Here is a 24,345-nt window from a genome sequence, read left to right on the forward strand (position 1 = left end):
AGCTTCCTATGTTTGAATACCACCAAAATTATATAGAAAATTGGACAAATTTTTTAAAAATAATTTAAGCCAAGTTTAAGACTAATCTTTAAACAAATCATCCTTTTATCTTTGATGTATTGTAGGTAAGTATATAAATAAGTAGTACATACGTAGTCCAGTGCAATATTATTCTTTTTCTAGGAATAAAGTTATTAGAGAGAGATAGGTTTGGCTATATTCTGCTAACAGGTAAGTGCAAGTATAAGGTAAAAGACAGTATTGGGTTCAGTGTTTGATAAACAGATTTGTAACATTAGAAATATGAGCATTTACACAGAAGAACTTGACTCATTTTGACAAAAAGAAATTTTTAAAAAAGGATAAATAAGATAAAAAGATTGTTTGTGGCATTTAAGACTTCAAAAATCCAAATAAAAGACCATTTAATAGTTTTAAGGACAAAAATATACAAAATGAATTTCTAAAACAGTCTGACGACCTGCAGACACCCTGTGTTAAAAACAAATACTCAGAATTCCATTCAATGTAGTTTAGTGGAAAAACATATTTTCTGCTCACCACCAGTAGAGGCTATTCTCCAGCTGTGCACACGTGTAGAGCGCACAGCAGTGCAGTGACACCATACGTTCCCCCTGCAGCTCAGGGAAAGCCTGAGCGCTGTGCTCCAGCTTAGAGGCCACTGTGCTTAGTGTGTCGTCCACCCAGGTTGCCACCTATACCACATACAGACACACACAAACATGAGTCAATGAGCAGTTCATTTAATACATATTTGTATTGTTAGGATGGCTGATCAGTACACATTCTTAGATCAAGAGGAGCAATCATAATTGACCTTGTTGGTCTCTGTAGCTACAGTGGCTCTAATGCTATTGGCAGACAGTAAGGTGATCTTCTCATTGGCCAGGCCCAGGAAGGATACACGGGGGTGATGAATGGAAGGATTCTGATGGAGCAAATGACAGGTGAGTTAGTGCGAGGTCGCCAAAATCCAAGAAACCACCGTCGCTTTCTCACCTATACACGATACAATAACAGATACCAAGTGTATGTTGCAACAAAATACATGTACAGTTCAGTTTTTTGGTAACTCCAGTCAGGTCTAATCATCCACCTGTGCATTCCTATAGGGTTCAGGTTCGCTCCACTTCCACTGATAGAGCTCTCCTTTGGAGCTGACAGCCACCAGCTCTGAGAACATGGCTCCAATGCTCACAAACTTCACTCCATCCTGGAAAGAAAGTTAAATATCTTAGTAAATACATCATATGAGTTTTCACAATTTTACCCTTTATATGCCAGGTTTTTGTCATGTTGACACTATGTTTTTGGATTAAAAAAAGCACAAAAAAGTCTTCAAGTTTCCAATATACTAGAGGCCAAGTAGATTATTAATTTTCATTATCACAGTCTAGAATATGTCACTGATTAGCAGCAACACTGATTTTGATATATTATTATTTTTTGTACAGTGTTGAATACACTCATACCACTCTGCACACAAAAAGCTCTTTTCAAAATCACGTTATAAAAAAATATTATACACAAACTTTCACTGAGTTACTTTTTTAACCAATATCAGTCCAAAATATCAAATATTCATTAATTTTTGGAATTTTAACTCTTTAAAGCCAGGTTTTTGTCACGATGCCGCTATGTATTTAGATGAAAAAAATATATTTTCAATAGACTACACGCAAAGTAGATTTTAAGTAAAGTTTTTTATTATCACAGTCTGGTATATGTCAATGATTTGCAGCAATATTGATTGCGATAGTGCACCTAGGATGTATTTTCTCAATATTTCAAATATGGTAAGAGATTATGTAATTCGGTGGAAAATAGTAAAAATTACAGATTCCAAGGCAATGCACGTTTTAATGCTTTGATGGTTGGGGGTTTGCAGTCTTGTTGGGTTTCAATGGCACATTTTTTGACATAACAGTATGAATGTGACAATTTTGTTTACATAATGTATTTTAGATTTATTGTATGAGCTGAGCTGGAAAATCCAAGGTTAAACAAAAATGCACAATCTTGCTAAACTTTTTAAAAAACACAACCAAAGTTATCTCAAAATGATTTGACAGCTTTGTTTGTGCTCCTCCTACCTTATCAGGCCACCACTGGAGCTCCTCTCCCAAAGAGACAGGGCTTTGGACCGGGATGCTCTTCTTGTCCAAGCTGGGCTCGCCCTCGCGGCTGGTGGAGCCTCGCTCTGTGTCGAATGAGGCCCCATCCAGCCACCGGCGCTCGCGTAACCTCAATACAGACTCACGCTCACGCAACAGCTCTGAGTCGCGCTCTAAGGGGAGAAGGAGAACTGGTATGCAATAAGGTCACACCAGTGGGATAGAAGTAAGCCACTCTCTGGGAAAGACCCGTCAACATAGTTTTAAGAATAGAGAGAGAAAGGTAAGATTCTTTAGAATCACTATAATGCAAATCAAGATTGCAGTACTGAAGATTGAGTGGGAGTCTAAATTATACTGGTGGGTGAGTCAGTTTGCACGCTCATGTTAAAATGCGAGATAGAAGAGGAAGTGGATAGACAGAGAGATAGCATGCATATGGGCTAAAAGTGGGCTAGGTAAGTTTTTAGAATAGACTGCCTTAAAGGGTCCCTGTTAAGACAGGTGGGCCTAGCGGGCCTTTCTCAGAGAGCTCACAGTATGTTCTACAGCCATGCAGCATACAACACCAAACATTTACAGCCTGTAACACCAAACACCCAAAATCACAAATCAAGCTAAACAGACTGAAGAAAAAAAAATCCCAGTAAACAAACAAGCTAAAACCATTTCATTTTACAATAATTGACACCAGCTCAAGTATACATTTAGCAAAGAGAAAAAATATCTTCTTCACAGATAACAATGTTTTGTTCTGTACATCAGCCCTTAAAATTACTTTGCTTATCAGATGTCTGTCTTTTTCAAATGTTGAGATGTTGGCAAGTTTTTCTTACAATCCATTTACAGAAAAACACTGAAAAAAATAGCACCTTATTTTTCCAACTTCTGCTACGGTTATCTTATTTTCAATAAGCTATCAAAGCTCCATCCCCACAACAAAAGCCATCACCAGTGTTGCCACCAAAGCCTCTTCAACACCCTGTGGTCCCCCTTCCAGTCAGAATGAGTTGAGTTACCTCTGGAAGATCCCAGACGAGACAGTGAGGAGCGTCTAAAAGAGGGGTAGCCAAAGTAGCTGATGTCCTCAGAAAACATGGCATCAGCGTCAATTATCACACTGGGATGAGCTGAATGAATGTCTGCATCCAACAGGGACATCAGGTCCTCTGCATGGGACAAAGACACAAAAGAATGCAAGGTTTAAGAAAAAGATACACAGCAACTATTCTTATGAATTTGGCAAATACGGTGTAGACTATACTCTTCCACACAAGCCTATTTTTTATATAATATGAACTGCTGCCTGAACTTTAATCTCATATAGTGATCATTAAGCTAATAAATGGTTCCTACAGCTTAGTTCATGTCACATTTAAGATTTTTTTCAATTGCCAGCTGGAATTTAATTAATGTTACAATAACTAAAACTAAAGAGACAAAAAACAAACATTCATACACATAAATACTTTAGGTTAGAGATAAATTTGTTCAAACTGCAAAATATATGGTGCTTGTTTTTGGTGTACGTGGCAATTTTGTTTTTCTCACTTTACATGTGAGATTCTACTGCCTTGATTCCAATCATACCTAGTTTGAAAAACATTTGCATAAAATACACCAAGCTTTGTATCGGTGTAAGCCATGCCACAAAATAAGTGATTAAATAGCCAATTTAAATTGAATTTGCACTTCACCATGTCGGCTACAGTTTAGTGACAGCTAGCAAGCAGACAGTGGATCCTCTGCTCTGAACATCCCAGCAGGAAACAAAATATACACTGAGCGTTGTGTGTTCCACTATCCTGATCTGCCTGACAATACAGCAAGAGGCATTCATTTTCAAATTTTAGGATGCAACATCAGAAAAAAAATGTTCATTAAATCCTGCTTCCAATGTCTTTGCATTTTTCAGACTGATTAAATACCAATTATGGTCTAATTTTTAGATTCGTGAATTTAATGCATTTTGAAACTTTAAAACATTAGCATTAAAATCAGTTTATATAAGCTGTTGTCCTTTCTGTCTCCATGTTCTATTTTTCTTTTGACAAACCTCCAGGGAGGTAAGACTCGCTGGCTGTGTCGTCTCCATCATCTCCATCCTCGTCATCCCGGCTCAGCAGGTTGTTAACGGCGAGGTTGACATCCAGGTTGGTCCTCTGGAGTTCTCTAATGATCACACTCCTGGACTTCCCCTGAAGGACTACCTGGGCCTGGGGAGGACAACAAAGTACAAGAAAAACACATTTTAGCAAACAAGTGTGCACCGTTTTGTTTCAGTGTGGAAAAGGTTGTTTGCCCATTTTCATTGTATTTTTTTTAAAGCAAAGATATTAAACATTGATAAGTGTGTACCTGAGTAATAAGCTCCTCTGGGATGACAGAAGCTGGAATGACTGGCTGAGGCTGGCTCCCCAGCAGGCCCGAGCCGCGATCCCTCCCTGTGCGGATCACCCTGGTCTGCCGGCGGGAATCGCGAGCTGCTGTTGACGACCTGCCCGACGTACCTCCGCCTCCTCCTCCACCGCCGCCCCCTCCTCCTCCGCTGCTGCCGCCTCCAGCTCCGCCTCCCCCTGCTCCTCCTCCACTTCCACCTCCTCCACTGCCTCCATTCACACCAGAGCTCCAGCGACTCCTGTTACATACAGTGCAAGGCCATGGTCAGACACAAAATAACACCATCTGACTAACAGAGCAGACTGAGAACACGCACACATCTGGGGGTACGAAGGGATTCAGCGTTTGTGACAGCGGAGACAGGGCAGTCCAGACTGAGAAGCTTATGCATCAGCAACATTTACTGGAAAGAAAAAATTAACTGGTGGCAATTTTCCTAATTTAATCAGGTATTGTAAGAAAAAAAAAGCTTTGATAAAATTAATTCAACTGTAAGGGTGCAAGTTTAAATGTTTTCTTCTGCAGCAGTTTCAGTTCAGCACAGCTTAAATATCAGGACCAACAACAAAATATAATGAGGAGGAACTCTCCAGTGGTCACTAGAAGCACAAAGAAGACTGCAGACTGCAAATTTAGCAGGTGATGAACATGGCCATGCTTTTTGATGTATGCTGTGTTTTTACAGCACCCTAAAGTTCTCTCTTCAGTATGAAGAACCCTGTGGGGAATACACCCCTAACCCGCTGCAGCGTCAGTGCTGTGCTCTGAACACTGAGCTCACACAGGACCATTTGTCTCTGTCAGCCCTGCCAGAACTTACCCAAGGGTGTTGCCTGCCAGTCTGCCCAGTGTGTCAGAGCCAGACAGGAACCAGGGCGGATCACTAGTCCTGCCTGGCCTGGAGCTCCTTCCTGTCCCTGAACCACTGCTCAACTTTGAACTGGAAACAAAAGATGGGAGATCGGTTACAAACCTACAGAAGTCCCGCACAGGACCAAAAGACTTTTCTTTTATAACCTGGGTTAACAGAAATTCACCCAAGGCTTGTTAAATTATACCCCTTGGTTCAGGATTGGATTTCTTTTAATATTATACTGTGAAACAGGAGGGGGGGTATTTTGGAGACCAGCATGGCAACACCCTTGGGAATCTGAATTGGCTGCAACTCGTTCCTCGTTCAAGACTTTCCTTTTTTAAAAGTTCTTGGGGTTTTGGGGCTGCGACTGCTTTCTCCTATTTCAAGATGTCTTATAATGGAATTCCATAACCAAAAGTACTTCAGTATTCTTAACTGGTGTGTTGTTTGGGATAGATGGTGTTTTACTGTGGCAAGGGAACTAAATTACAATAACTTTGCCAGCGTTTCATATAACATATAAAATGTCCAACAAAATTATACAATCACATTTAGTAGCATATTGTAACAAAGGGCAAAGAGATACAGAAACAGGAATTCAAATTATTCAGATGCAATACACAGAAACAGCAACTGTATCAACAAGCGGTCACAACCAGTGTAACTTTTGTTACCATTCAGAATCACAGAGGATATTAGGGCCTTGTTCAGTGAGCTGACAAACTTGCCAAAGACAACCTGCCGCACTCTTTTCCATAGGTTTCCCAGCAGCCCACAATGGTGCTGACTGAAAAGCGATTACAGTGTGAAAGCACCTCATTTTCTTCTGCACGTCTGCAGCAGGGAGCAAAACATGTGTTCTGCAGAAAAAGTTTGGAGCAAGGAGCTTCTCAGCCTTTTACAGCCTGATTCACATGCATATTTAGCAGCTAGAGGGGCCTCAAAAGCTCTGAAATCACTGTTGGATGTTGTTCTGCTGGCAGGATATCGACAGCTATCAATGAGACATTCACCAAAAAGATATTCTCATAGCCAACACAAAACCGCTAGTAAAAAGGTTTTTTTTTTTATTGAATAGCACACACTTGCAGAGCCAAGGCAACTGGCTTTCAGAATGATACACAAACCATTTTGGGACTGTCTTGCTGTTTGGTGACAAGATTAGGATAAAGGAAGTTCCTGAAAAACAGCTCTGTTGTGAGAATCACTTATAAACATCAGAATCTTGAAGCACAACTTCAAAGCATCCTGAAGTCCAACACCTGCATGTTGGAGGACTTTTTGGGAACAGACCTGTGGTGTATTTAGATGTATGCTTCACTCCTGATAGATTAAAATCTTTGGAGCAAATAGCCAGAGTATTATTCTTCAAATGAAATCAAGTCCAACTGCTTCATAATCAGCCAAAAGGGGCACAAGTGTCAAATTCAAATCACAGAAACCACCATCAGTGAGCCTGAGCTTGTTCAGTGCATCTTGTTCTAGACATATCCACAAGCAATCTGTTTTCCAACTCAGTGCCAAAGCTAAAACAGTTCCGGGACAGATCCCGTCATAAAGAAGTCTCTCACCCATCGCTGCCATCCGGTTTGCTGAGCTCCAGGCGATCAGGCTGGACAGCAAAGCTGATTCTGCACACGCGTCCATCCTGAAAGACATGTATTCATGGTTTTCAGGGTCATGCGGTTAACAAATGGAAACACTCAAAGAAGGAAAAAATCATTTTGTAATGTTGAGTGCAATTTATCAACTTAAGTGCTGAATTACACAAACACTCCACATCCCCTTTCCTGTCTGAATCTATTTTCAAATGATTGCTGTGCATATGAGTTTATTTACTTCAAAGATGCTGTAGACTGGAAGATATGATTCATATTACAGCCAAACCATCCTTTGCTGTGTTTCCTAAAGAACTAGATTCTATTTGTGGCAGTATTGGACCGTCCTGACTCTGCCGCTGGTGTTTGAAGAGTTTGAGATGTCTAATTTGTGGTTTGATAGATAGCAATAAGTCATCAAATTAAGTTCCACATATCAACATTTTCTAAGTTGCTTTAGCTGTCATATTTGGCGAAATCTGCTTGAGTGTGTTTGCCATGGCAACGCAGCCATTTCATCTCATTTAGGTTGGAAAAAAGATAAACACAAACGGGTCTGTTGTCAATATGTTTGTGAGTGTGTGTGAGAGAAAGCGAAGGGGGGGCGGAGCAAATTGTTACACTGCACATAGCTCTGCAACTAAATACGATTTTACCCATTTTTAATCAAAAAATCAATGTGTTGCGGTCAATGTGGATTTTGTAGCGGGACACCACAAATAAATCAATATATGAGAACACTGTTGTGCTATCAGATCATACATTAAGATTGCTGCACAACTGTGATCACATTGCTTGCTAATGCACAATTGCATTGCAAAAAATGAAGGCACAATATTTGACAGCACATTCATCCTGAACACCCTCCATCTGCACGCCCCAGTTTGCTGACATTTCTCTCAAAGCTCAAATAAACAAACTGAGGTCAATTACTACACGCCTCTTCGGTGTGTCCATAGCCCTGATCAAACTGGATTAGCCTAACTGGGGTGGTGTCCTGAATATAAACAAGACATGTAATCTCTTAAATCTAGTGCACAATTTCTACGCAACCAGAAAGTAAAACAGAAGCAAATGGCCTAGTGTTTTATAGCAAAGTCAGAGGTCATCTGATAACAGTGACCCAGTTTCAAGTGAAATCTTTTTATTACTGAACTGTCTTTGGTGGACAATAATAAATAATAGACTTGAGTGTCTCATTAATGCTAATGATGTAATGTCTAATAGTGTACCTCAAGGAGAAACCCGGCATGGTTTGGACCAACAACACACTGTTTTAGGGTAGCCTGCTCCAGCAGACTAAGGTGTGGATGACTGCATTGGAGAAGGGGAAAAGAGCACAAAGACAAATGAGACAAAGACAAGATAACAAACAAGGTCACATTTACAACCATTGATATAAGTAAACAAAGCAGACTACAATTGCAATGTTGACACAAACTTACCTGTTGTAGCTGTATTTGTTGAGTTTCTCTGAGACTTCCCGGAGCCTGACAAGAAGAGAAAAGCTTTATTAGTGCAAGCAAGGCCTGTTTAAGAGCCAATTAATGCAGATTAATGTTTACAATTCAGAAATGCAGTGCTGGAAGATACCTTAAGATATAATCCACTGACGACATAAATTATGAGGATTTCACCATATTCTGTGAACATTTTACACTAACACAGACCTTTTAGGTATGTTTCAAATGGCTTCAACGTGTGCATCTTATCTTATCTACAATAAAATATTGCAATCTCGGAATGTAGAGTAGTATACAGTAGCATGTGGTATATATAACTTTTCACAAATTTTGACACAGCTGTCAAACAAATATGAAGCAAATTACAATCTTAGCCAATGGTCCCACTGGTTTTCTTTGCAATGTTTTTTTACTGTTAGTTTGGTATGTCAAATGCCTCAAAAAATTGCAGTATCAGCGAGCCCCAGTGGCTTTTGGTATGGAGAAGATGACAGCCACAGAGATGAGTTCTAGTTGTTGCATATTTGTCAATTGCATTAAGGATCAAGTTGCTGCATTGATCTACAAATAATCCAGACTTAAAACTGAATAATTACCAATGTAGTTACGAAAAAAATCTTCAAAATAACAGAATTTCGTCATTGGATATCTCTCACAACAATGCTCCCTGCCCTCTTATCAGTCAAACAAATAGTTTGGGGGTTTTGTTTTTCCAAAAGGTTGTCTCATATTTATACTGATGAATCATTCCAGAGTATTTCATGCCCATCTATGCCACGGAAGTATTCAATCTGCCACTAACCTGACACTGTCCATGCACAAACTGAATAGGACAATTACTTCTGCAACCCCTGCCAACCATAATATCTCCTCCCGCCTCACAGTGCAAAGCAAGTGTCAAGCCTGTCACTCAAACATGTCATTAGTAATGAATAATGTACCAAAAACTACACATTCAAGGATCTTTTTAAAGCCGTCCGCCTGATTAATTGCCTGTTGTTTGCCTGTTGCAGTTCATCGTCTAATTACCTTCTTCACAGTTTGTGCTCCAGATTTGCATATGCTTCCACGCTCACATCCAATACACACAAACAATCTGACAGTGTTGATGAATAGCATTTATCCAAACATACTTAACTACATAGGAGATGTTTGTATCCTCCTGATACTTGCCTAGTGTCTTGTTAACAAACATATTCAAAACTCCTCCCACCTCTTTGACCTATGCTGTCATCTTGAATATATAGTCTTGCAAGCTATTTCTTCCACAAGTGGTCATTACATACTGATGTAAAGGTACTGTGGCACCTGTTGTGATACATGACCTAACTCAAACTCTAAAGGAAGGAAGGATGTAAACAAATGCCAATTGCCATTCTTGGATGAAAGACAAAAAGAAAACATCCTCAGCAGTTTGTGTGAATGCAGTGTAGTCACAGATAATGCACATGGTAATACCAGTTGTAAACCTAATAATTCTAAATCTTGCTCATGACCACACAAAAAGAAAACACATTGAGTGGAAAAAAATACTGCCCATGTATGGCATACAATTTAAGCAGAATTTTGATGTAAATGTGCTGTGTGTTTGTTCTTTTTCCATTGTCCATGTCATTCAACTGCTTGATGAAACATGTCCCCATTCTGATAAACACAAAACAATCTAAAATCTCTAGAAGAAACAAATGGTAAATGTAGAAATCTCCTCACAACACAGAAGCACATTAAAAGCCCATGCAGCAGTCCAAACACTACAGGAAGGTGAGAGAAAATTATTCTCACAGCATCCAGGTCAGTCATTCACTAACCTACCCATCAAACAAATGACACCACTCTAGCACAGACGCAAAGTCTGCTCGCCTCAATGAGCGATTTAAAACTGTTTCACTAAAGCACAGCAAAAACATATTAAACATCCATCTAACTAAGGGGGGAAACCATTTGCCATTCCACTGTGCCAAACTAATGTGTTCAAGCAGACCTCGATTAGGGCAAACAAACCACTGGCATCTGGTTGAGGAAATCTGACCGGATGTTCATGCCAGGCAAATGAGCCAAACTGGACCAAGCCTTTTAACTTTAGATATAGGCACTTATCTGCTTTGACAACTGCAAGTTCCTTCATGGGGAAGAGAGAGGAGGGGGCCTCCCAGCAGCACATGGTGAGTGTAGCATGCAATGGCATGCATGCCTGGGGATGAAACAGCCATGACCTCTTTAAGGAACCAATGGTCCATACCACCAAGATGTTTGAGTGGCTTTCTCAATAACCAGCATAACCAGCAGAGAAGCTGAGCTGTCTTGTCAGTCAGATCAAAGATGGTCCCCCAGTGTTAGTTAGTACATCAACCTGCAAAAAGCGTTCAAATACTCTGAGCCCAAACCCACTTCTTAATCTCAAGGTCATTCTAAAAACACATCTCAACCTCTTTGTCTTTAAGTGGAACAGCTCATTAATCTTTTCAATCTCAATGGATGTTATAAATAGATTTATCATAAATCACATGCTCTATAAAATTACAGGTCCCACACAATTTCCTGGATCTTTCTAAAAACAACTACTGTCTCGTGATCTTTACAGTTTGTGATTTTCCTGTTGATTCCACATTAAAGCAGTGTGATGCATGCCAGCAGCATGGCACTACTAACAATATTAGGTGCAATTAAATTAAATGTCCGAGTATGCTGTTGGTATACGGGTAACAGTGAAAAGAGATACAGTGTATGGTCACGTGAACGCTTAATAATCCAGCATCGATCATACACATTTTATAAACCCTGGTTTGTCCCCATACTAAAGTAGATAACAGGATTAATGTTAATGCAATGTTGCTATCTGTGCTTCACTGCATATTTAAATGTCGGTGCGCAATACTAAAAACAGCCAAATGAGATCATTACTGCCAAATATGTTAGGAGGCAAATTGTGCTATTAAACTTTCAAAATACCCGCATACGAAAGACAGTGAAACACAAATATTTGGCTTTGTCAAGAGCGTGGTAGCGAATTAGCTTGCTAGCATTAGCAGCTAGCTTTCAGTTAGCTGACGTTAGCTACTTCATTGATCACGATAATCAACGAGACGCCCACAAAACAAACACTGACACATGTCAAATGAGTGTATATGTAATTTATATTAGAAATCTCGTATATTTTCCACAACACTGTGTTTTACGACCCTTATTTCCCTCTCTTTTCCCCATCCCCCAACCCGCATTGTCTATCTCAACTTTGACTGTGAGCCAATCCTTCCAGAGAATCAAGGAAACAGCCTGCTAGTGTTAGCTAACGTACGATGGACAGTTAACAGGCTAGCTCTAGCTAGCCCCGACTGTTTGGGTAGCAGCAGGCTAACGAGGATTGTTCAAGATGCCGGGCCTTGTTTCAACCCTGGGGGGGTCATTTAAATTATTTAAACCCGACTGAACACGCATGACAATGTCAACGTCGTCCGTAAATACAATATCGAAAACTATATACCATACCCCGCACGTCTATATTGATTTAAATTCTTCTTATCAACGGGCCGCAACAAAATACCTGTCATTGAGCTGATCCTCGGTCCCGGGCAACGGGTGAACCACGAAGTGTATAGATGTCATGGGGTCAATCCAAAATCACACACAGACGTGTGGAAGATGTGGAAATTGTTATTCTTTTGATTACTGTATTTGTATGGATTCATAGGAATCGTTTAATGGCGAAAAACCTCGAGTTTAGATCCCAGCCTCCTCACCCACATGCCGCCATCTTAACTCTACCAAGCTTCTTCTCTGTGTGTTGATTAGTGCACATGCAACCACTCCGCTGGTTGGACCCCGAGCACAAACAGGAAATGTGTTAAATTGGACGGGATTGGCCTCAAGAAGAAAGGCAGAGACTACTGTAATCTAAAATACTACACTTTCACACTCCAAAGTCTTTGTTCTCAGTCAGCTCAGCCAATGTATCTGTATTTATTTGCATTTTTAAGGACCTGCAGCGATTGTACGATCAATTACTGTATAACAAAGGCCAAAGAAAGGGTTAAATATTGCTGGGTTACCTTTATGCACGCTAAGACAATAGAATACCAAATACAAGATTGATCTGTGTGGCTTCTTAAGACAAAAAACGAGAACTTTTGTGCTTTTTGTGTAGTTTTAAACCCCTGCGGTAAATAATACTACATGTTTTATTTTACCATCATGGAGAAACCGTCAGGTTTACTGTAATAAGTAGCCTACTACAAGCCGAAGTAGCGTATTAGGTAACACTACACCTACAGACTTAAGTCATGCCGTTATGGAGAAAACAGTTATATTATGTTTTGAATTCTTTCCTTTAGAAAAAAAAAATTAAAAAAGGAAAATTGATGTTCTAATGAATATGGTTGTGTTTTTTGCCAAAGAAAAGTGAGGGGGAGAGTGGCTGGAATGTGACTTCATTTTTTCTTTTTAGGTAGACAGGTAGATATTGATTTATTTTTCCCCTTGAGCCTCCCTGAATGACTTGACACCATAAACTACTTTTTTTTCACTCTTGTCCTTCATGCTGGTTAATTAGTGCAAACTATTTATTTTTGGCTAATATATAATGGGACATGTAATAAATTGATTTTTATTAACATGTACCATTTTAAGCGTAGATTCGATAGTTTTTGAAGTGCTAATCCCACATAATATTTTCAAGGACCATCAGAATTTGAATTATAATTTCTGTTTTACTTTTTCTGACTACGATAAATGGTGCAATTTTGGCAATCTAATTTTCGGTAATTTGTAATTTTGGAGAAAACATGCATTTGGAAGGCATGTTTCTTTTTAAAAACTGACAGTAAAATAAATACAAAATACAAAATACAGCCATTTGAAGTTGCCTCTTCCCTAAACCAAAATAAAAAAGTCTCTCCTCAGGACTTCAAAAAATATTTCACACACTTCCCCTTTTACACCCCCCCAACTACAACTTAATAGTAAGTCACCAAATATTAAAGCAGCAACATGGTTATATTTGGCCCATTGTCAGCATTACTCAGGGAATGGAATAAATCATGTGGGACTCTCATTTTAATGCTGCTATTCCTGACTAGAATTATACTTGAACTGAACCAACTCCGATCTGAGCTCTATAAATGGAAGAGAACTGGAAGTCTCCTCTCGCTGGACTCCTTTCCATTAAAACTATGTCAGTGTGTAATATCCACACATCATCTACTGAAAGTCCTGGAAGTGATTTAAGCAGCAGTAGTGCAAGCATGCTCCCCTAGTTCAGGAAAAAGAAAATGTAGGCTTGAGGTTGTGTGAAACTAAGAAAACAAAAGTCTACTTTTTAGCGGTGCTTGATTCGTGGCCCGTGCCCTGGATGTAGGCGGGGGAACTGGCCTAGTTTTGGCAGACATTAGGGAGAGAAGGGGGGGCAGATGAAATCATCACACAGCACAGTTCAAAGGATGAAATGTGATTGCTCAAATAGACAATCCAGAATGACTTTTATATTTCTTTCTCTGAATATATATTATACAAGTCTAGTATAAGAAACCTTCACAAAAATATCTTCTATCTCTGTAAATTGGTTAAGGAATTTAAAAAAAAAAACAGTCCTCAGTGGAACATTTGAATGCAAATCAAAATCAAAAGGCTATAAAGCCAATAGTTGGATGTGTTTTTAGTCTACAGCCCAAACCAATAAACAGCTTTTGTGTTTTTGCACCAGCAGGTGGCAGGGTTTAGCTTTCACAATGACATCAGAATCAGTCCCAGGCAGACATTTGTCCCCTTCCTGCTCCTCAGAGTGCACATATGCACATGACATACAGGGGAATATACTGTATCTAGACAGCTCGAGACCTCTGCAGTTATCCTTGATGGCCATTTGTCAAATATTTCTGTATTTCGTTGTTAAAGGAAATGCACTCAATAACTGAAACTGACACTAAGAGGAAGATGTCAAGATAATATAAAATGAAGCATGACACAGGAAGAACATTTTGACAAGTTCCCACTTAACTAAAACAAAGAGAAATGAACCTTTTTTAACCAAATAACTGATCTATGTTTTATTCAGTCTGGTCTGCAGCTCACGTCACATCACATCGTAAGGTATCAGGTGTACGTAGAACCAGGGGCTGATCTTCGGATAGGCAAAATAGACAGCTGCCCCTGCAGACGGGGGCGCCATTATTTAAATTTTATTTGACATTCTAAAGATCACACCATGCAGTGAACAGTACAAATAAAAAACAAAAAATATTGCACGCGCCATACTTTTTCGTTTTCATAAAAAAGAAATATTATTGATTTCTTATTAGCTTTTGTTCTTATTTGTGAATAATAATAATAACAAATACAAGAAAAATGACAGATATAAAAAAATAATAATAACTTCTCTCTCTTTTTTTTGCATTTTTTATGGGAGGGACTTCACTGCATAGAATTGGTGAGAATGACACGTGGCATAAGCTGTGTGACATTTATAGATTTTTATTAAACTCTGTCTTGTTTTTGTTTTTTTATTATATGTTTTTTTGTAGATATACACACAGACATTCATACACATAAACCCCCACCCCCACCCCAGACACCCGATAATAATAAGTATAAATAAGTAATAACAACAATACAAACAAAGAGTGCAAAAATATATTAATACTAACAATAATAATAAAAGTAAATGGTTAAAGTTATACGTAAATAGCAATGACAAATAAATTACGTGAACATAAAGGCCCACTGAATTCTTATCACAATCTGAAGTAATAAAAATGTATAAATACATATACATATGCACAAAAATAAAGGCATATGAAGAATACAGATATATAAAGACATGGACATACCCCAACATATTGTAACACAGAAAAATGTCTATATCTTCTTTTAGCAAATGAAAAAAACAGGTTAATAGACAGTGCCTTTTTAAGTTTTTTAAGTTAAAATAATAAGCATTACTACAGATATCATTATTTGAAATTAAACCGTATATTTTCCTTTGATTATGTGGCCTTAATTTCTGCTGCGCATGCCACATGTCATGTAACCAGTAGAGACAAAAGTTTAGGAATTTGTCTCTTTGTTTACTGAGTTCAGCACAAGAGGTTAACGAAACCAGTTCCACTGCCCTGCAAAGAAAAGAAAAAAACCCTTTTCAAGAGTGAAGTCAAACAAAATCCCCAGAAATCTCTAAGCTATTTTTAGGTAGTTGGGCACTAGGTTATCAAATGACCCCTGGTGTTGTTAAATACCAGTACAAAAAGTCATAGCCAGGAAACTGCACTATCATCATAGCAAGGTTAGTGGGTTTGCAGCTTTAGAACACAAGAAAATTGGTTAAATCTATGTTAAAAAAGTACTTTTCAAATTAAAATAGGTCTGAAACATGAATAAAAGACAATAGATTTTATTTAATAAAGAGATTGGTGAAGTGTTTTAGCTGTTATGAAATGTAATACGGTGTGTTATATCACCCAAGAAATACTGAAAGCTAAACCACAACCACTGATAACTTATTGAGCCAACTTCTGCATTCATTCATAGATGAGTGGAGCAGCACCAGCTCCTGTCAGTCAGGCCAGAAGTATAAATTATCTCCAGTGAAGTAACACGATAACTGGCCGGAGAGTAAGACTTTAAAATAACTCCTCTTCGTGCTGGCTGTCACATATCTCTCTACAGGTCCAGGGTAGGACTGACCATGAGGGGGTAACTCTGCCTGGTAGGTCAGCCCAGGCCTCAGGCTCAAACCCTCTGCTCCCTTACACCTAGTCCCACACGCTGCACAGCTTAAAGGGCATTTTGCTGACCTGCATGCACATAAGGGGAAAAGACAAGTGATGAGCCGTCCCCATCTGCTGAGAGGTCTTCACTTTTTGGAAAGAGACAAAAATTCAATTCTATAACAGCAAAAGAGTACAGCGAGCCCTCGTCGACCTATAGTCTCACCTGGCATTCAACTCTGCTTGGAAATTAGTTGATATTATACAGGAAGCCTTACTGTGTGGTAACACGGCCACTAGATAGCATCAATTTGTCCATTGCACAATACCATGAGGATGTTGTAAAGTTCTGCTGAATAAAGCATGGCTATTGTAACTAGTTAACACCGGCCAAGAATCTGGGTCTCCATTGCATCATACTTATAAAACCAGGGCAACCTAGTTGGCCAGAGACCAATAACAGGCACAGGAGCCATGAAAAATGTGCTTTTTCGTGCCACGACTGCTCATGCTGCAGTGTTGGGAGCTACATAGTTTCCGTTCAAAGCTGCAAAAATTAATATTTTTGATGATGTCAAAAGATTAAATAACTTTGTTGCTAGTAGCAGGGACTAATTTCATCACTCTGAAGTTTCAGAGCCTTTGAGTCTATTTTGGATCATTGTCTTGGTATGTATTCGTTAGGTTGCTAGAAACATGACTCCAAATGCTAATGTTCTTCTGTGTCTAACAAGTGTTCAGTAATAATTGTTTGCAAAACTTACTGCAAACTTATTTTTAAACCACCTCTCTGCACCTTTGCTATTTTTAATGGTGTTTTTTGGGGGGGGTTAAATAATTTTGTATTTAATTTGACCTTTTATATCTTATTTCTTTACTCTTTCTTTGTAAATCTGTATGGTTTTATATAATTTTTCTCTGTAAAGCACTTTGGGTCCTGTTGTATGAAATATGTCCTACAAATTAAGCTGTCTTGCCTTGCTTTTCCTCCATCAAGTGATAACAATTTAATGATGTGTTTTTAGCTTGTTCTGCTGCCCCCAAGTGGCCAAAAACATGAATGAGTAGCTTTAAGGGGCCGATCACACTGAGACACATCGCACCAGGCATGACAGCTCCAAAAACGCTTTGGAAGCGAATCTGGAAAAACAGAAGCACCTGTGGAGCGGGGCTGAGTGCATGTGGCCAAAAGTGACACTGACAAGCAGTGCGACTCCATGCCTTGAGCTGAAAAGTTGAAAATATTTTAACTTTTATGCCCAAAAAACACCAGATAATTTCGCAAGTGATGCATCTCAGTGTGATCAGCCCCTAAGTCAAAATTTTTGTTGGATGCCTTGTGTTTAATAGAGCCAACGTCATTTGATATTTTAGTAAGTCCCATCATTTCTTTAAAGGAGCTTCTCAGCAATTTAGTGTTGCATTTCCATCAGATTGAGAGACTTGTGAGGGACTGATTTAAAATAAGAAAAGTAAGAATCAGTGTAGCTGAGGTTAGTTAGTCCCTATAATTTAAGCTTAAAAAATGCTGGATCTAGAGTGATGACATCATTAGTGGGTTTTTTAGTGGGCTTTTTTTGGTATTTTTGTTTCCACAGTTTAAAAGGCCCCAAACAGAGCCACAGGAGACATTAGTGGCTACAACTGTTCTCTCTGGCTATTCTCAATGCCTCTTTCATTGCTAGAAAATGTAATTATACATATGTACTTGTGAATCAGTTCAACACTACAAACATGTTAGACAAACAGATATTAACAAATAAAGAAGAAACAAATCCCACAAAAATGATTCTGTACTGTCAATTGTAAGTAATGTTGGTCGAGTTTTATTTAAAAATTTAAAATAAAAAAAGTAAGAAAGCATATGTGTGTCTTGAAATAAAAATGAATCTCTCTGCACAATTCTGTACCACTACATATATGAATTAGGTAGGCTTACATTTTAAATACAAATTGCCTATGTTCCAAGATTCAGAAAATTAAACACTGGAGAGGGAGCTGGGATCACGGTATCAAGATGCTAAATAGGCATCTAAAGAGATACGGATTTTAGTTTAAGTTATTTCTCTTACACTCTCTTCTCTCCCAGCGACACATTCCTGGATGTGCTTTTGAGGAACATGCCACAGTGCCAGACTCAGTAAAAGAGCTGTGTGTCTGTGTGTGTATTTCTCCATTGTGTGTCACAGCCGGCCTTTTGTTCTGGTTCTCTGTGCTGTGTAGGAAGGTCTAGACAGCTGACACTTACCTAATCCACAGCAAGGCTGCCTCAGGCCATCTCCTGTTGGCTGACCTCTCTCACCCACGCAGGAAAGAGGCCTAATCTACTTGACCCCCCCCCAAAAAAAAAGTTGGGTAAAAAAATCGAGGTCAGTTAAACTTCAACTTCAATTTTGCCAATTGAGGAAAGCCGATGCCTCTTCTATTGTACCAGATGAGAAATAGATCAACTTAAATTTTAAAGCAGCCCAAATACTAACTATTTTAACTTAAAACATATGGTTTATTTTTACAGTTTATATTCAAGTCACTGATGAATTCATGGGGGGTTTATTTGGGTTTCAAGTCCAACATGTTTAAAAGATGATAATAAGAGCACATTTTCTGAGCCACTGTTCTAGTGCAAGGCGTGAAACTGTTGAAGGCTAAAATCAATTAGCCTATTTTAAACCCCTTTGAAGATATATTAATTTTACTATATTCTAACATATTTTAACACATTTGTCTTCCATTTTTTCTTTGTGTTTGATTTATTGTGTTTCCAGTCGGCTTTCATTTTTGGCTGTTTTTGTGAATTCTTTTAAAAAATTCCAAATAAATGCAGTTTACTATGGCTACTAAGACATTGTTGGAGTATATTAAGAGCTTCATCAGTTTCTCTGATGCAGCCAATCATCCAACAATAAACAGCCTGAACTGCAGCATATCATTTATAGTCCAAACTTCAAAACAACTTTACAAATATTTTTGGAGGCAAATTCTGGCTAAAGTGACAATACATTCCTATTGAGTCAATTACACACACATTTTGAGGAGTAAGATTTGCTTTGCCTGTGGCCTAGATTTTGGTCATTTGATAGTGTAATAATGTTGCATAATGCATTTTGGGGGAAATTAGTGAGTATTTAAACTTAATTATAATGCCAAAAATATTAGATTAAATCTGGATAAATCTATATTGAGAACCAACATCTTGCTGAATGCGAGCATCTGTTTTGTTTCATCTTTCTAAAATCTGATTAGTCATGGAAGGTGTGTGTGTGTGTGTGTGTGTGTGTGTATTAGTGGGGGTGGGTCGGTGAAGGGAGGTGTTGTGAGGAATGTTTTTCACACGCCCATGCTGTTGTGTACCACGCTGCCTTCACGGTGCTGTCAGGCCCCGATCACGCAGCGAGTCTCGCTCCCATTGGTCGGCGACTAACACACCTTTGCGTCCTATTGGTCAACAGGTTAAGTCCGGCCCACCTCTTCCTCACCGCGTTTGAAACTTTGAATGGGAATCAAGGCCGATTAGAAAACATCCAATTTTGGTTTGAGAAGGAAGGACGAGCACTCTGGAGTTAAACCGGATATCTGAACACCTAAAACAGCCGCAAAAAAGTAAGTAAATACATTTTTAACAGTGTCATGTATTCCATCTTATTAAATGAGGAGTATTTAAATTCTAAAATATATTTTTAAAAATCCTAAAATATATTATAATCTTAAATATAGATAGATATAGATACCTAGTGTAATTGCTTTTGTTTATTCCATATTTATTTATGGTTGTCAAGGCTTATGATGAATAGTTAATATCTGGGTCATAGTTCATTCCACCAGCAGTGATAGTTGGTCAGGAATATGAAGGTGTGTGTGATGTGTGTGTGTCATGGTCAGGGAGGAGTGAAGTGTTTGTGTAAGCAGCTGCACAGTTGGTGCTTTTGTCCCCCAGGGAAGTAGGTGAAAGGGCTGAGAGAGCAGCAGCTGATCATGCTCACTTCACATGATCCTTTACATATTCTGCATATACTGATGAATGGCAAAATCAATTAAACTATTGATTGAGCATGCTGGGACTTCGTGGACTAGCCCATGTCTTTTCCCAAAATGTACAAAGTCTGTGGTTGATTGTGTAAATCTTTAAATTCAACAGAGATACAAATGATCTCGTGAAGACAAGTTCACTAACAAACAACAACGTGTCATATATTCAAAATGTATGATCAAAGGTGTCTTACACTCATTTTGCTCTTTTGTCAGAGCTACAACATGGAAGTTGAGGAGCTCCATGCAGACATGCAGAGTGAATTCCAGCCTGCTGCTTTGGGTGCAGGTGACATGGAGGCTGTGGAGGCTCTGATGTCCATGACTAAACACTGGAAGACCCGGAGCTTCAAGCTCAGGCACTTCAGACCCTTGACTCCGTCCTCCGACTGCTCGGAGGATGACTCAGTCCTGTATGGGTCCACTGCTCCACAGGACCCTCTTTTGGTAAGTGATTCATATTGGTTGACACTTGTAATCTGGCCCAGAATATAGTATTAACATCACTTTGAAGGTTGTCTATGCTCTGCTACTTGCTTTTACTTGAATTTTGGCCAGCAAAGTCATCTCTAACTTGCTCTGAGCACTGCTGGACCATCTTTTTGCATTGTGCTCCTGGCTTAAGGTTAAACCTTTGAAACCTGGAGCATCATTTTCCTCGTGCTCTTTTCAGACACCTTTCACAAGTATTTAAACTTTTGAGAAAATTGGTACGATTTCTTTCAGGGACATGGGAAAATAGACAGTAACCGAGTTGGTAAGAAATGGTCTATGAACTGCAAGAAATTAGTAGATTTTAAAAAATGATTTTCAAAAAGCTTAAGAAAAATGTCTTGGGAAAAAAAAATTAAAAAGTTTGGGAAAAACTTTATGTATAATTATAATAATTACGAATTGTATTACAATTTGCATGTCATGTTCTTGCACTTTTAGCTAATTCATTGCTAATTTTTGGGTCATTTGTTTCACTGCTGATTGCCTTCTTCTCATGCTTTTGAAAGAAATCAAGCCAATTTGCATAAGTGTAAAAGGGTTAATGACAGTTATACATTTGTCAAGTAGCAATAATGATAAAGTTTATTTATGTAGTAGCCTACATACCAAAATTAACAATTACACAGTGCTGTACAAAAGTTAATATAAAACAATGAAAAAAAACTCAAGTTAACAATAATCAATTCAAGTCAAATGTGAAGTATAAAATGAAGAACAAAAAATATAAGATACCAATATACACACATATATACACAAATATTCATTTAAAAATATACACACATATATACAACTCAAAGGGGTAGTTCACTCCAAAATCAAAAATAAGTGAACTTTCTATTTAATGAGAAATTATATAAATGCCCTTTGATAAGAGTGGGGCTTTTCGCATCAATTTGAAAAAAGATATCCATTTTGAAAGATTGATTTTTTAAATGAAATAATGAATGAATAACCCTCCTGTCTTTTCAGTGTATGACACCGCCATACAGTCCACTCAACTTTGAAGCCACCCATTCACCCTCAGCAGCAACCTCACTTCAGCCTGCAGCAGCTGGAAGCTGGCAGCCAGTAGAGGAGACTCACCTGCAGACGCACACGGTCGCTTCTCCACAGCGGTTTCAGTGCACCAGTGTAATCCGTCACACTTCAGAGGGTCAGCGTGGCTCCTGTGACGTCCACCCCAGACTCACTCAAGACCATTCAAAAGACTTAAAAACAGATTTGAGCTCTGAATTTGGGCTGAACAGTAAAGAGAGTAGTGTAATACAGAGTGACTCTAATGCAGCTGTAACACTCGAGTCTTCCACTGTGACTCTGCCAAATGTGGGTGAAGCCAGCCAGACCCAAATGAGTGCTTCAAGTCTGGATGATAAATCACACACATCTCAGGCTGTCTCCTCTGCCCCAGCTGGATGCTCAGGGGTTTCTTCTGTGCCTGTCTATTGCCAGATCTTTCCTGTCCCGTCTTCTTCCTCCTCCGTCTCACCCTCTGACGGTCAGAAGCAACACCTTCCTATCACCACTGCACCACAACAGCAGCACATGCAACCACAAACACTAGCAGCTTCTCCTGCCCAGGTCTTCCTCCTAGGGGGTCAGATGGCAAAATGCCCTGTCATGCTCCTTGTCTCACAGCCGACTGTCCCTACACTCTACATCCAGCCAGCACCGGTGACCCCTGGTGGCACCAAGCTGGCAGCCATCGCCCCCGCGCCTGGTCGTGCCTTGTTGGAGCAAAGACAAAACCCACTGCAGCCAGAAGTGTCCCGTGTTCGCAGTCATATTTGTCCCCATGAGGTCTGCAGGAAGACGTATTTCAAGAGCTCCCATCTCAAGGCCCACATGAGGACACACACAGGTAAGACATGAAAGATTTTAATACAGATTTTGAAAAAAAGTATTTTAATCAGAGATCAAATTTTTGGATACTTAAAGGGCAGCATCATCTGTAAAAAGATATGTGATGAATGAGATTCCTCTATCCACCCGGTAGGGCTAAATCCCCCAAATCCTCATTTTCCACTTTACTTTATGTGTTTCAACAGGCGAAAAGCCCTTCAAATGCAAGTGGGAGGGCTGCGAGAGACGCTTCGCTCGTTCCGATGAGCTGTCACGCCACCGACGTACTCACACAGGAGAGAAACGGTTCGCCTGTCCTGTTTGCTTAAGCCGCTTCATGCGCAGCGACCACCTCGCTAAGCACGCCCGACGACACCTAGCAGAGAGGAAGACGCCCTGCTGGATGTTAAAGGTCGCCCAGGCTGCTGCTTCCACAACACTCTGTCTGTCGTCATCAAACTCTCTCTGAGATGTCCTGATGAGACGGCAAAGTAAAAACTGTGATACTGAATGTGAGGCTTTGTGAGTCTAACAGTGCGGAGGAGTGTGTGCCTCTACACATCGCCAGACAGCTCATTACACTGGAACAACACGGCTGAAAAGTACATTAAGTTGCATTTAAAGTCTTTGATTGTTTGAATAAGGACGAGGTGTTGAGTCTGATTATATCTGACTTCAAACGACTGCTTTTAACACTAAATACAGTATTTACACGGAAAATATCAACTTTAGATACTGTTTTGTAATGCATTTCCATCACACTTTTACAAATGAATGCTAAACATGTTTACTTTTCAGTTATACAAGACCAAAGAATGTTAAATATTGCTCCTTTGTGCCAAACACTAATCTATTTGTTTAAAAAAAAAACAAAACAATTTTGCACATTTATTTCTTGCAGGGAAAATAGAATTCTTTATTAAAGTTGAATATATATTTTCTTGATTTTTGTTTTTTTGTTTTTAAATGTCCAGATCTCTTTTAGTGTAGCATGTGTCCTGCCAACTTAACATGTAATTGCAGAGGGAGAATAACTCGTTGTTAGCCTTTGATCACATTATCCAGGATAAGAAATGAACTAAGTCATCATGTTATGAAATGATTTCTGAAAGTGGTTACCTGTTATGTAGGTATGTATGTGCAGTAGCAGCAGGGCATCCATAAGAAAATTATAGGTCTGTAAAGGGGAGACACTACAGGTGAAAATAAGTCATCAATTTTGAGAATTTAGGCTATTTTGCTTCCATAACATGTATTCTTTCAGACTACAGGAAAGAAAAACCCTCGAAAAACACATTTAGCTGTTTATTTTAGCAACTTCTGTTCTGGAAATGTATGCAAAAGTCCATATTTAACTAGATAATGTCTTACTTGCATATTAAACATAACATTTCAAGAAAATGTTACTACAAAAATAATTGTCCTAATAGCTAGGGAAAATTCATGGTGATATTGTTAAAATTGTCTTATTTTTGTCTAAATATGTATGGAATTTTACAATATATATCTCTTTTAAGGCAGTTTTTTCTCATACTCTGAGCCAAAAATCTCCATTTCATTAGCACTTATATACACCAAACTTTCCCGATTTATTCCTATCTACAGTATATTATGCTTTATATTTTGTTTTTTTTACTGAGGGGTCTGTTCATATTTGATTCATAGCCTAATTTATGGATCATTTTATCACTAAAACATGGCAAATATTTATTTTTAATGACTGATTTATAAATTGATAAAGAGATATCTGAAATTCCCCAAAAATGTAAAAAAGAAAATATCTTTCACTCTAATATCAACAAAATGAAAGTAGAACTTTGAGCCTGGCTTCATCCAATG

At 38.8% G+C, this 24,345-nt stretch overlaps 2 protein-coding genes across 8 annotated transcripts in view; one reads left to right on the top strand and one right to left on the bottom strand.

The window, feature by feature from the left end:
• Window positions 1–12,239, bottom strand: part of ubr5 (ubiquitin protein ligase E3 component n-recognin 5) — a 41,372-nt gene extending 29,133 nt beyond the window's left edge. For 5 of the 7 annotated variants that reach the window (XM_042490923.2, XM_042490922.2, XM_042490921.2 and 2 more), the window contains exons 1-12: window positions 11,994–12,239; window positions 8,435–8,479; window positions 8,222–8,303; window positions 6,963–7,039; window positions 5,356–5,475; window positions 4,494–4,773; window positions 4,192–4,351; window positions 3,155–3,304; window positions 2,115–2,326; window positions 1,118–1,234; window positions 839–949; window positions 562–716 (exon numbers count right to left, since the gene is read on the bottom strand). In XM_042490923.2, the coding sequence (XP_042346857.2) occupies window positions 562–716; window positions 839–949; window positions 1,118–1,234; window positions 2,115–2,326; window positions 3,155–3,304; window positions 4,192–4,351; window positions 4,494–4,773; window positions 5,356–5,475; window positions 6,963–7,039; window positions 8,222–8,303; window positions 8,435–8,479; window positions 11,994–12,055 (1,571 nt within the window). In that variant the 5' untranslated portion in view covers window positions 12,056–12,239. The remainder of the gene's footprint in view (window positions 1–561; window positions 717–838; window positions 950–1,117; window positions 1,235–2,114; window positions 2,327–3,154; window positions 3,305–4,191; window positions 4,352–4,493; window positions 4,774–5,355; window positions 5,476–6,962; window positions 7,040–8,221; window positions 8,304–8,434; window positions 8,480–11,993) is intronic. The other 2 variants (XM_042490919.2, XM_088083888.1) reach the window with 2 other exon arrangements.
• Window positions 12,240–19,589: 7,350 nt separating this feature from the next.
• LOC121945849 (Krueppel-like factor 10) lies at window positions 19,590–23,445 on the top strand. The gene is made up of 4 exons (XM_042490197.2): window positions 19,590–19,746; window positions 20,389–20,619; window positions 21,637–22,525; window positions 22,713–23,445. The coding sequence occupies exons 2-4, from the start codon at window positions 20,398–20,400 to the stop codon at window positions 22,973–22,975; spliced, it is 1,374 nt and encodes a 457-aa protein (XP_042346131.2). The 5' UTR covers window positions 19,590–19,746; window positions 20,389–20,397; the 3' UTR covers window positions 22,976–23,445.
• The last annotated feature ends 900 nt before the right edge of the window (window positions 23,446–24,345 follow it).

Source organism: Plectropomus leopardus, chromosome 11, assembly GCF_026936395.1.
Source record: "Plectropomus leopardus strain MGB_pleo_1.0 chromosome 11, ASM2693639v1, whole genome shotgun sequence".
In the NCBI taxonomy this organism is placed as follows: Eukaryota; Metazoa; Chordata; class Actinopteri; order Perciformes; family Serranidae; genus Plectropomus; species Plectropomus leopardus.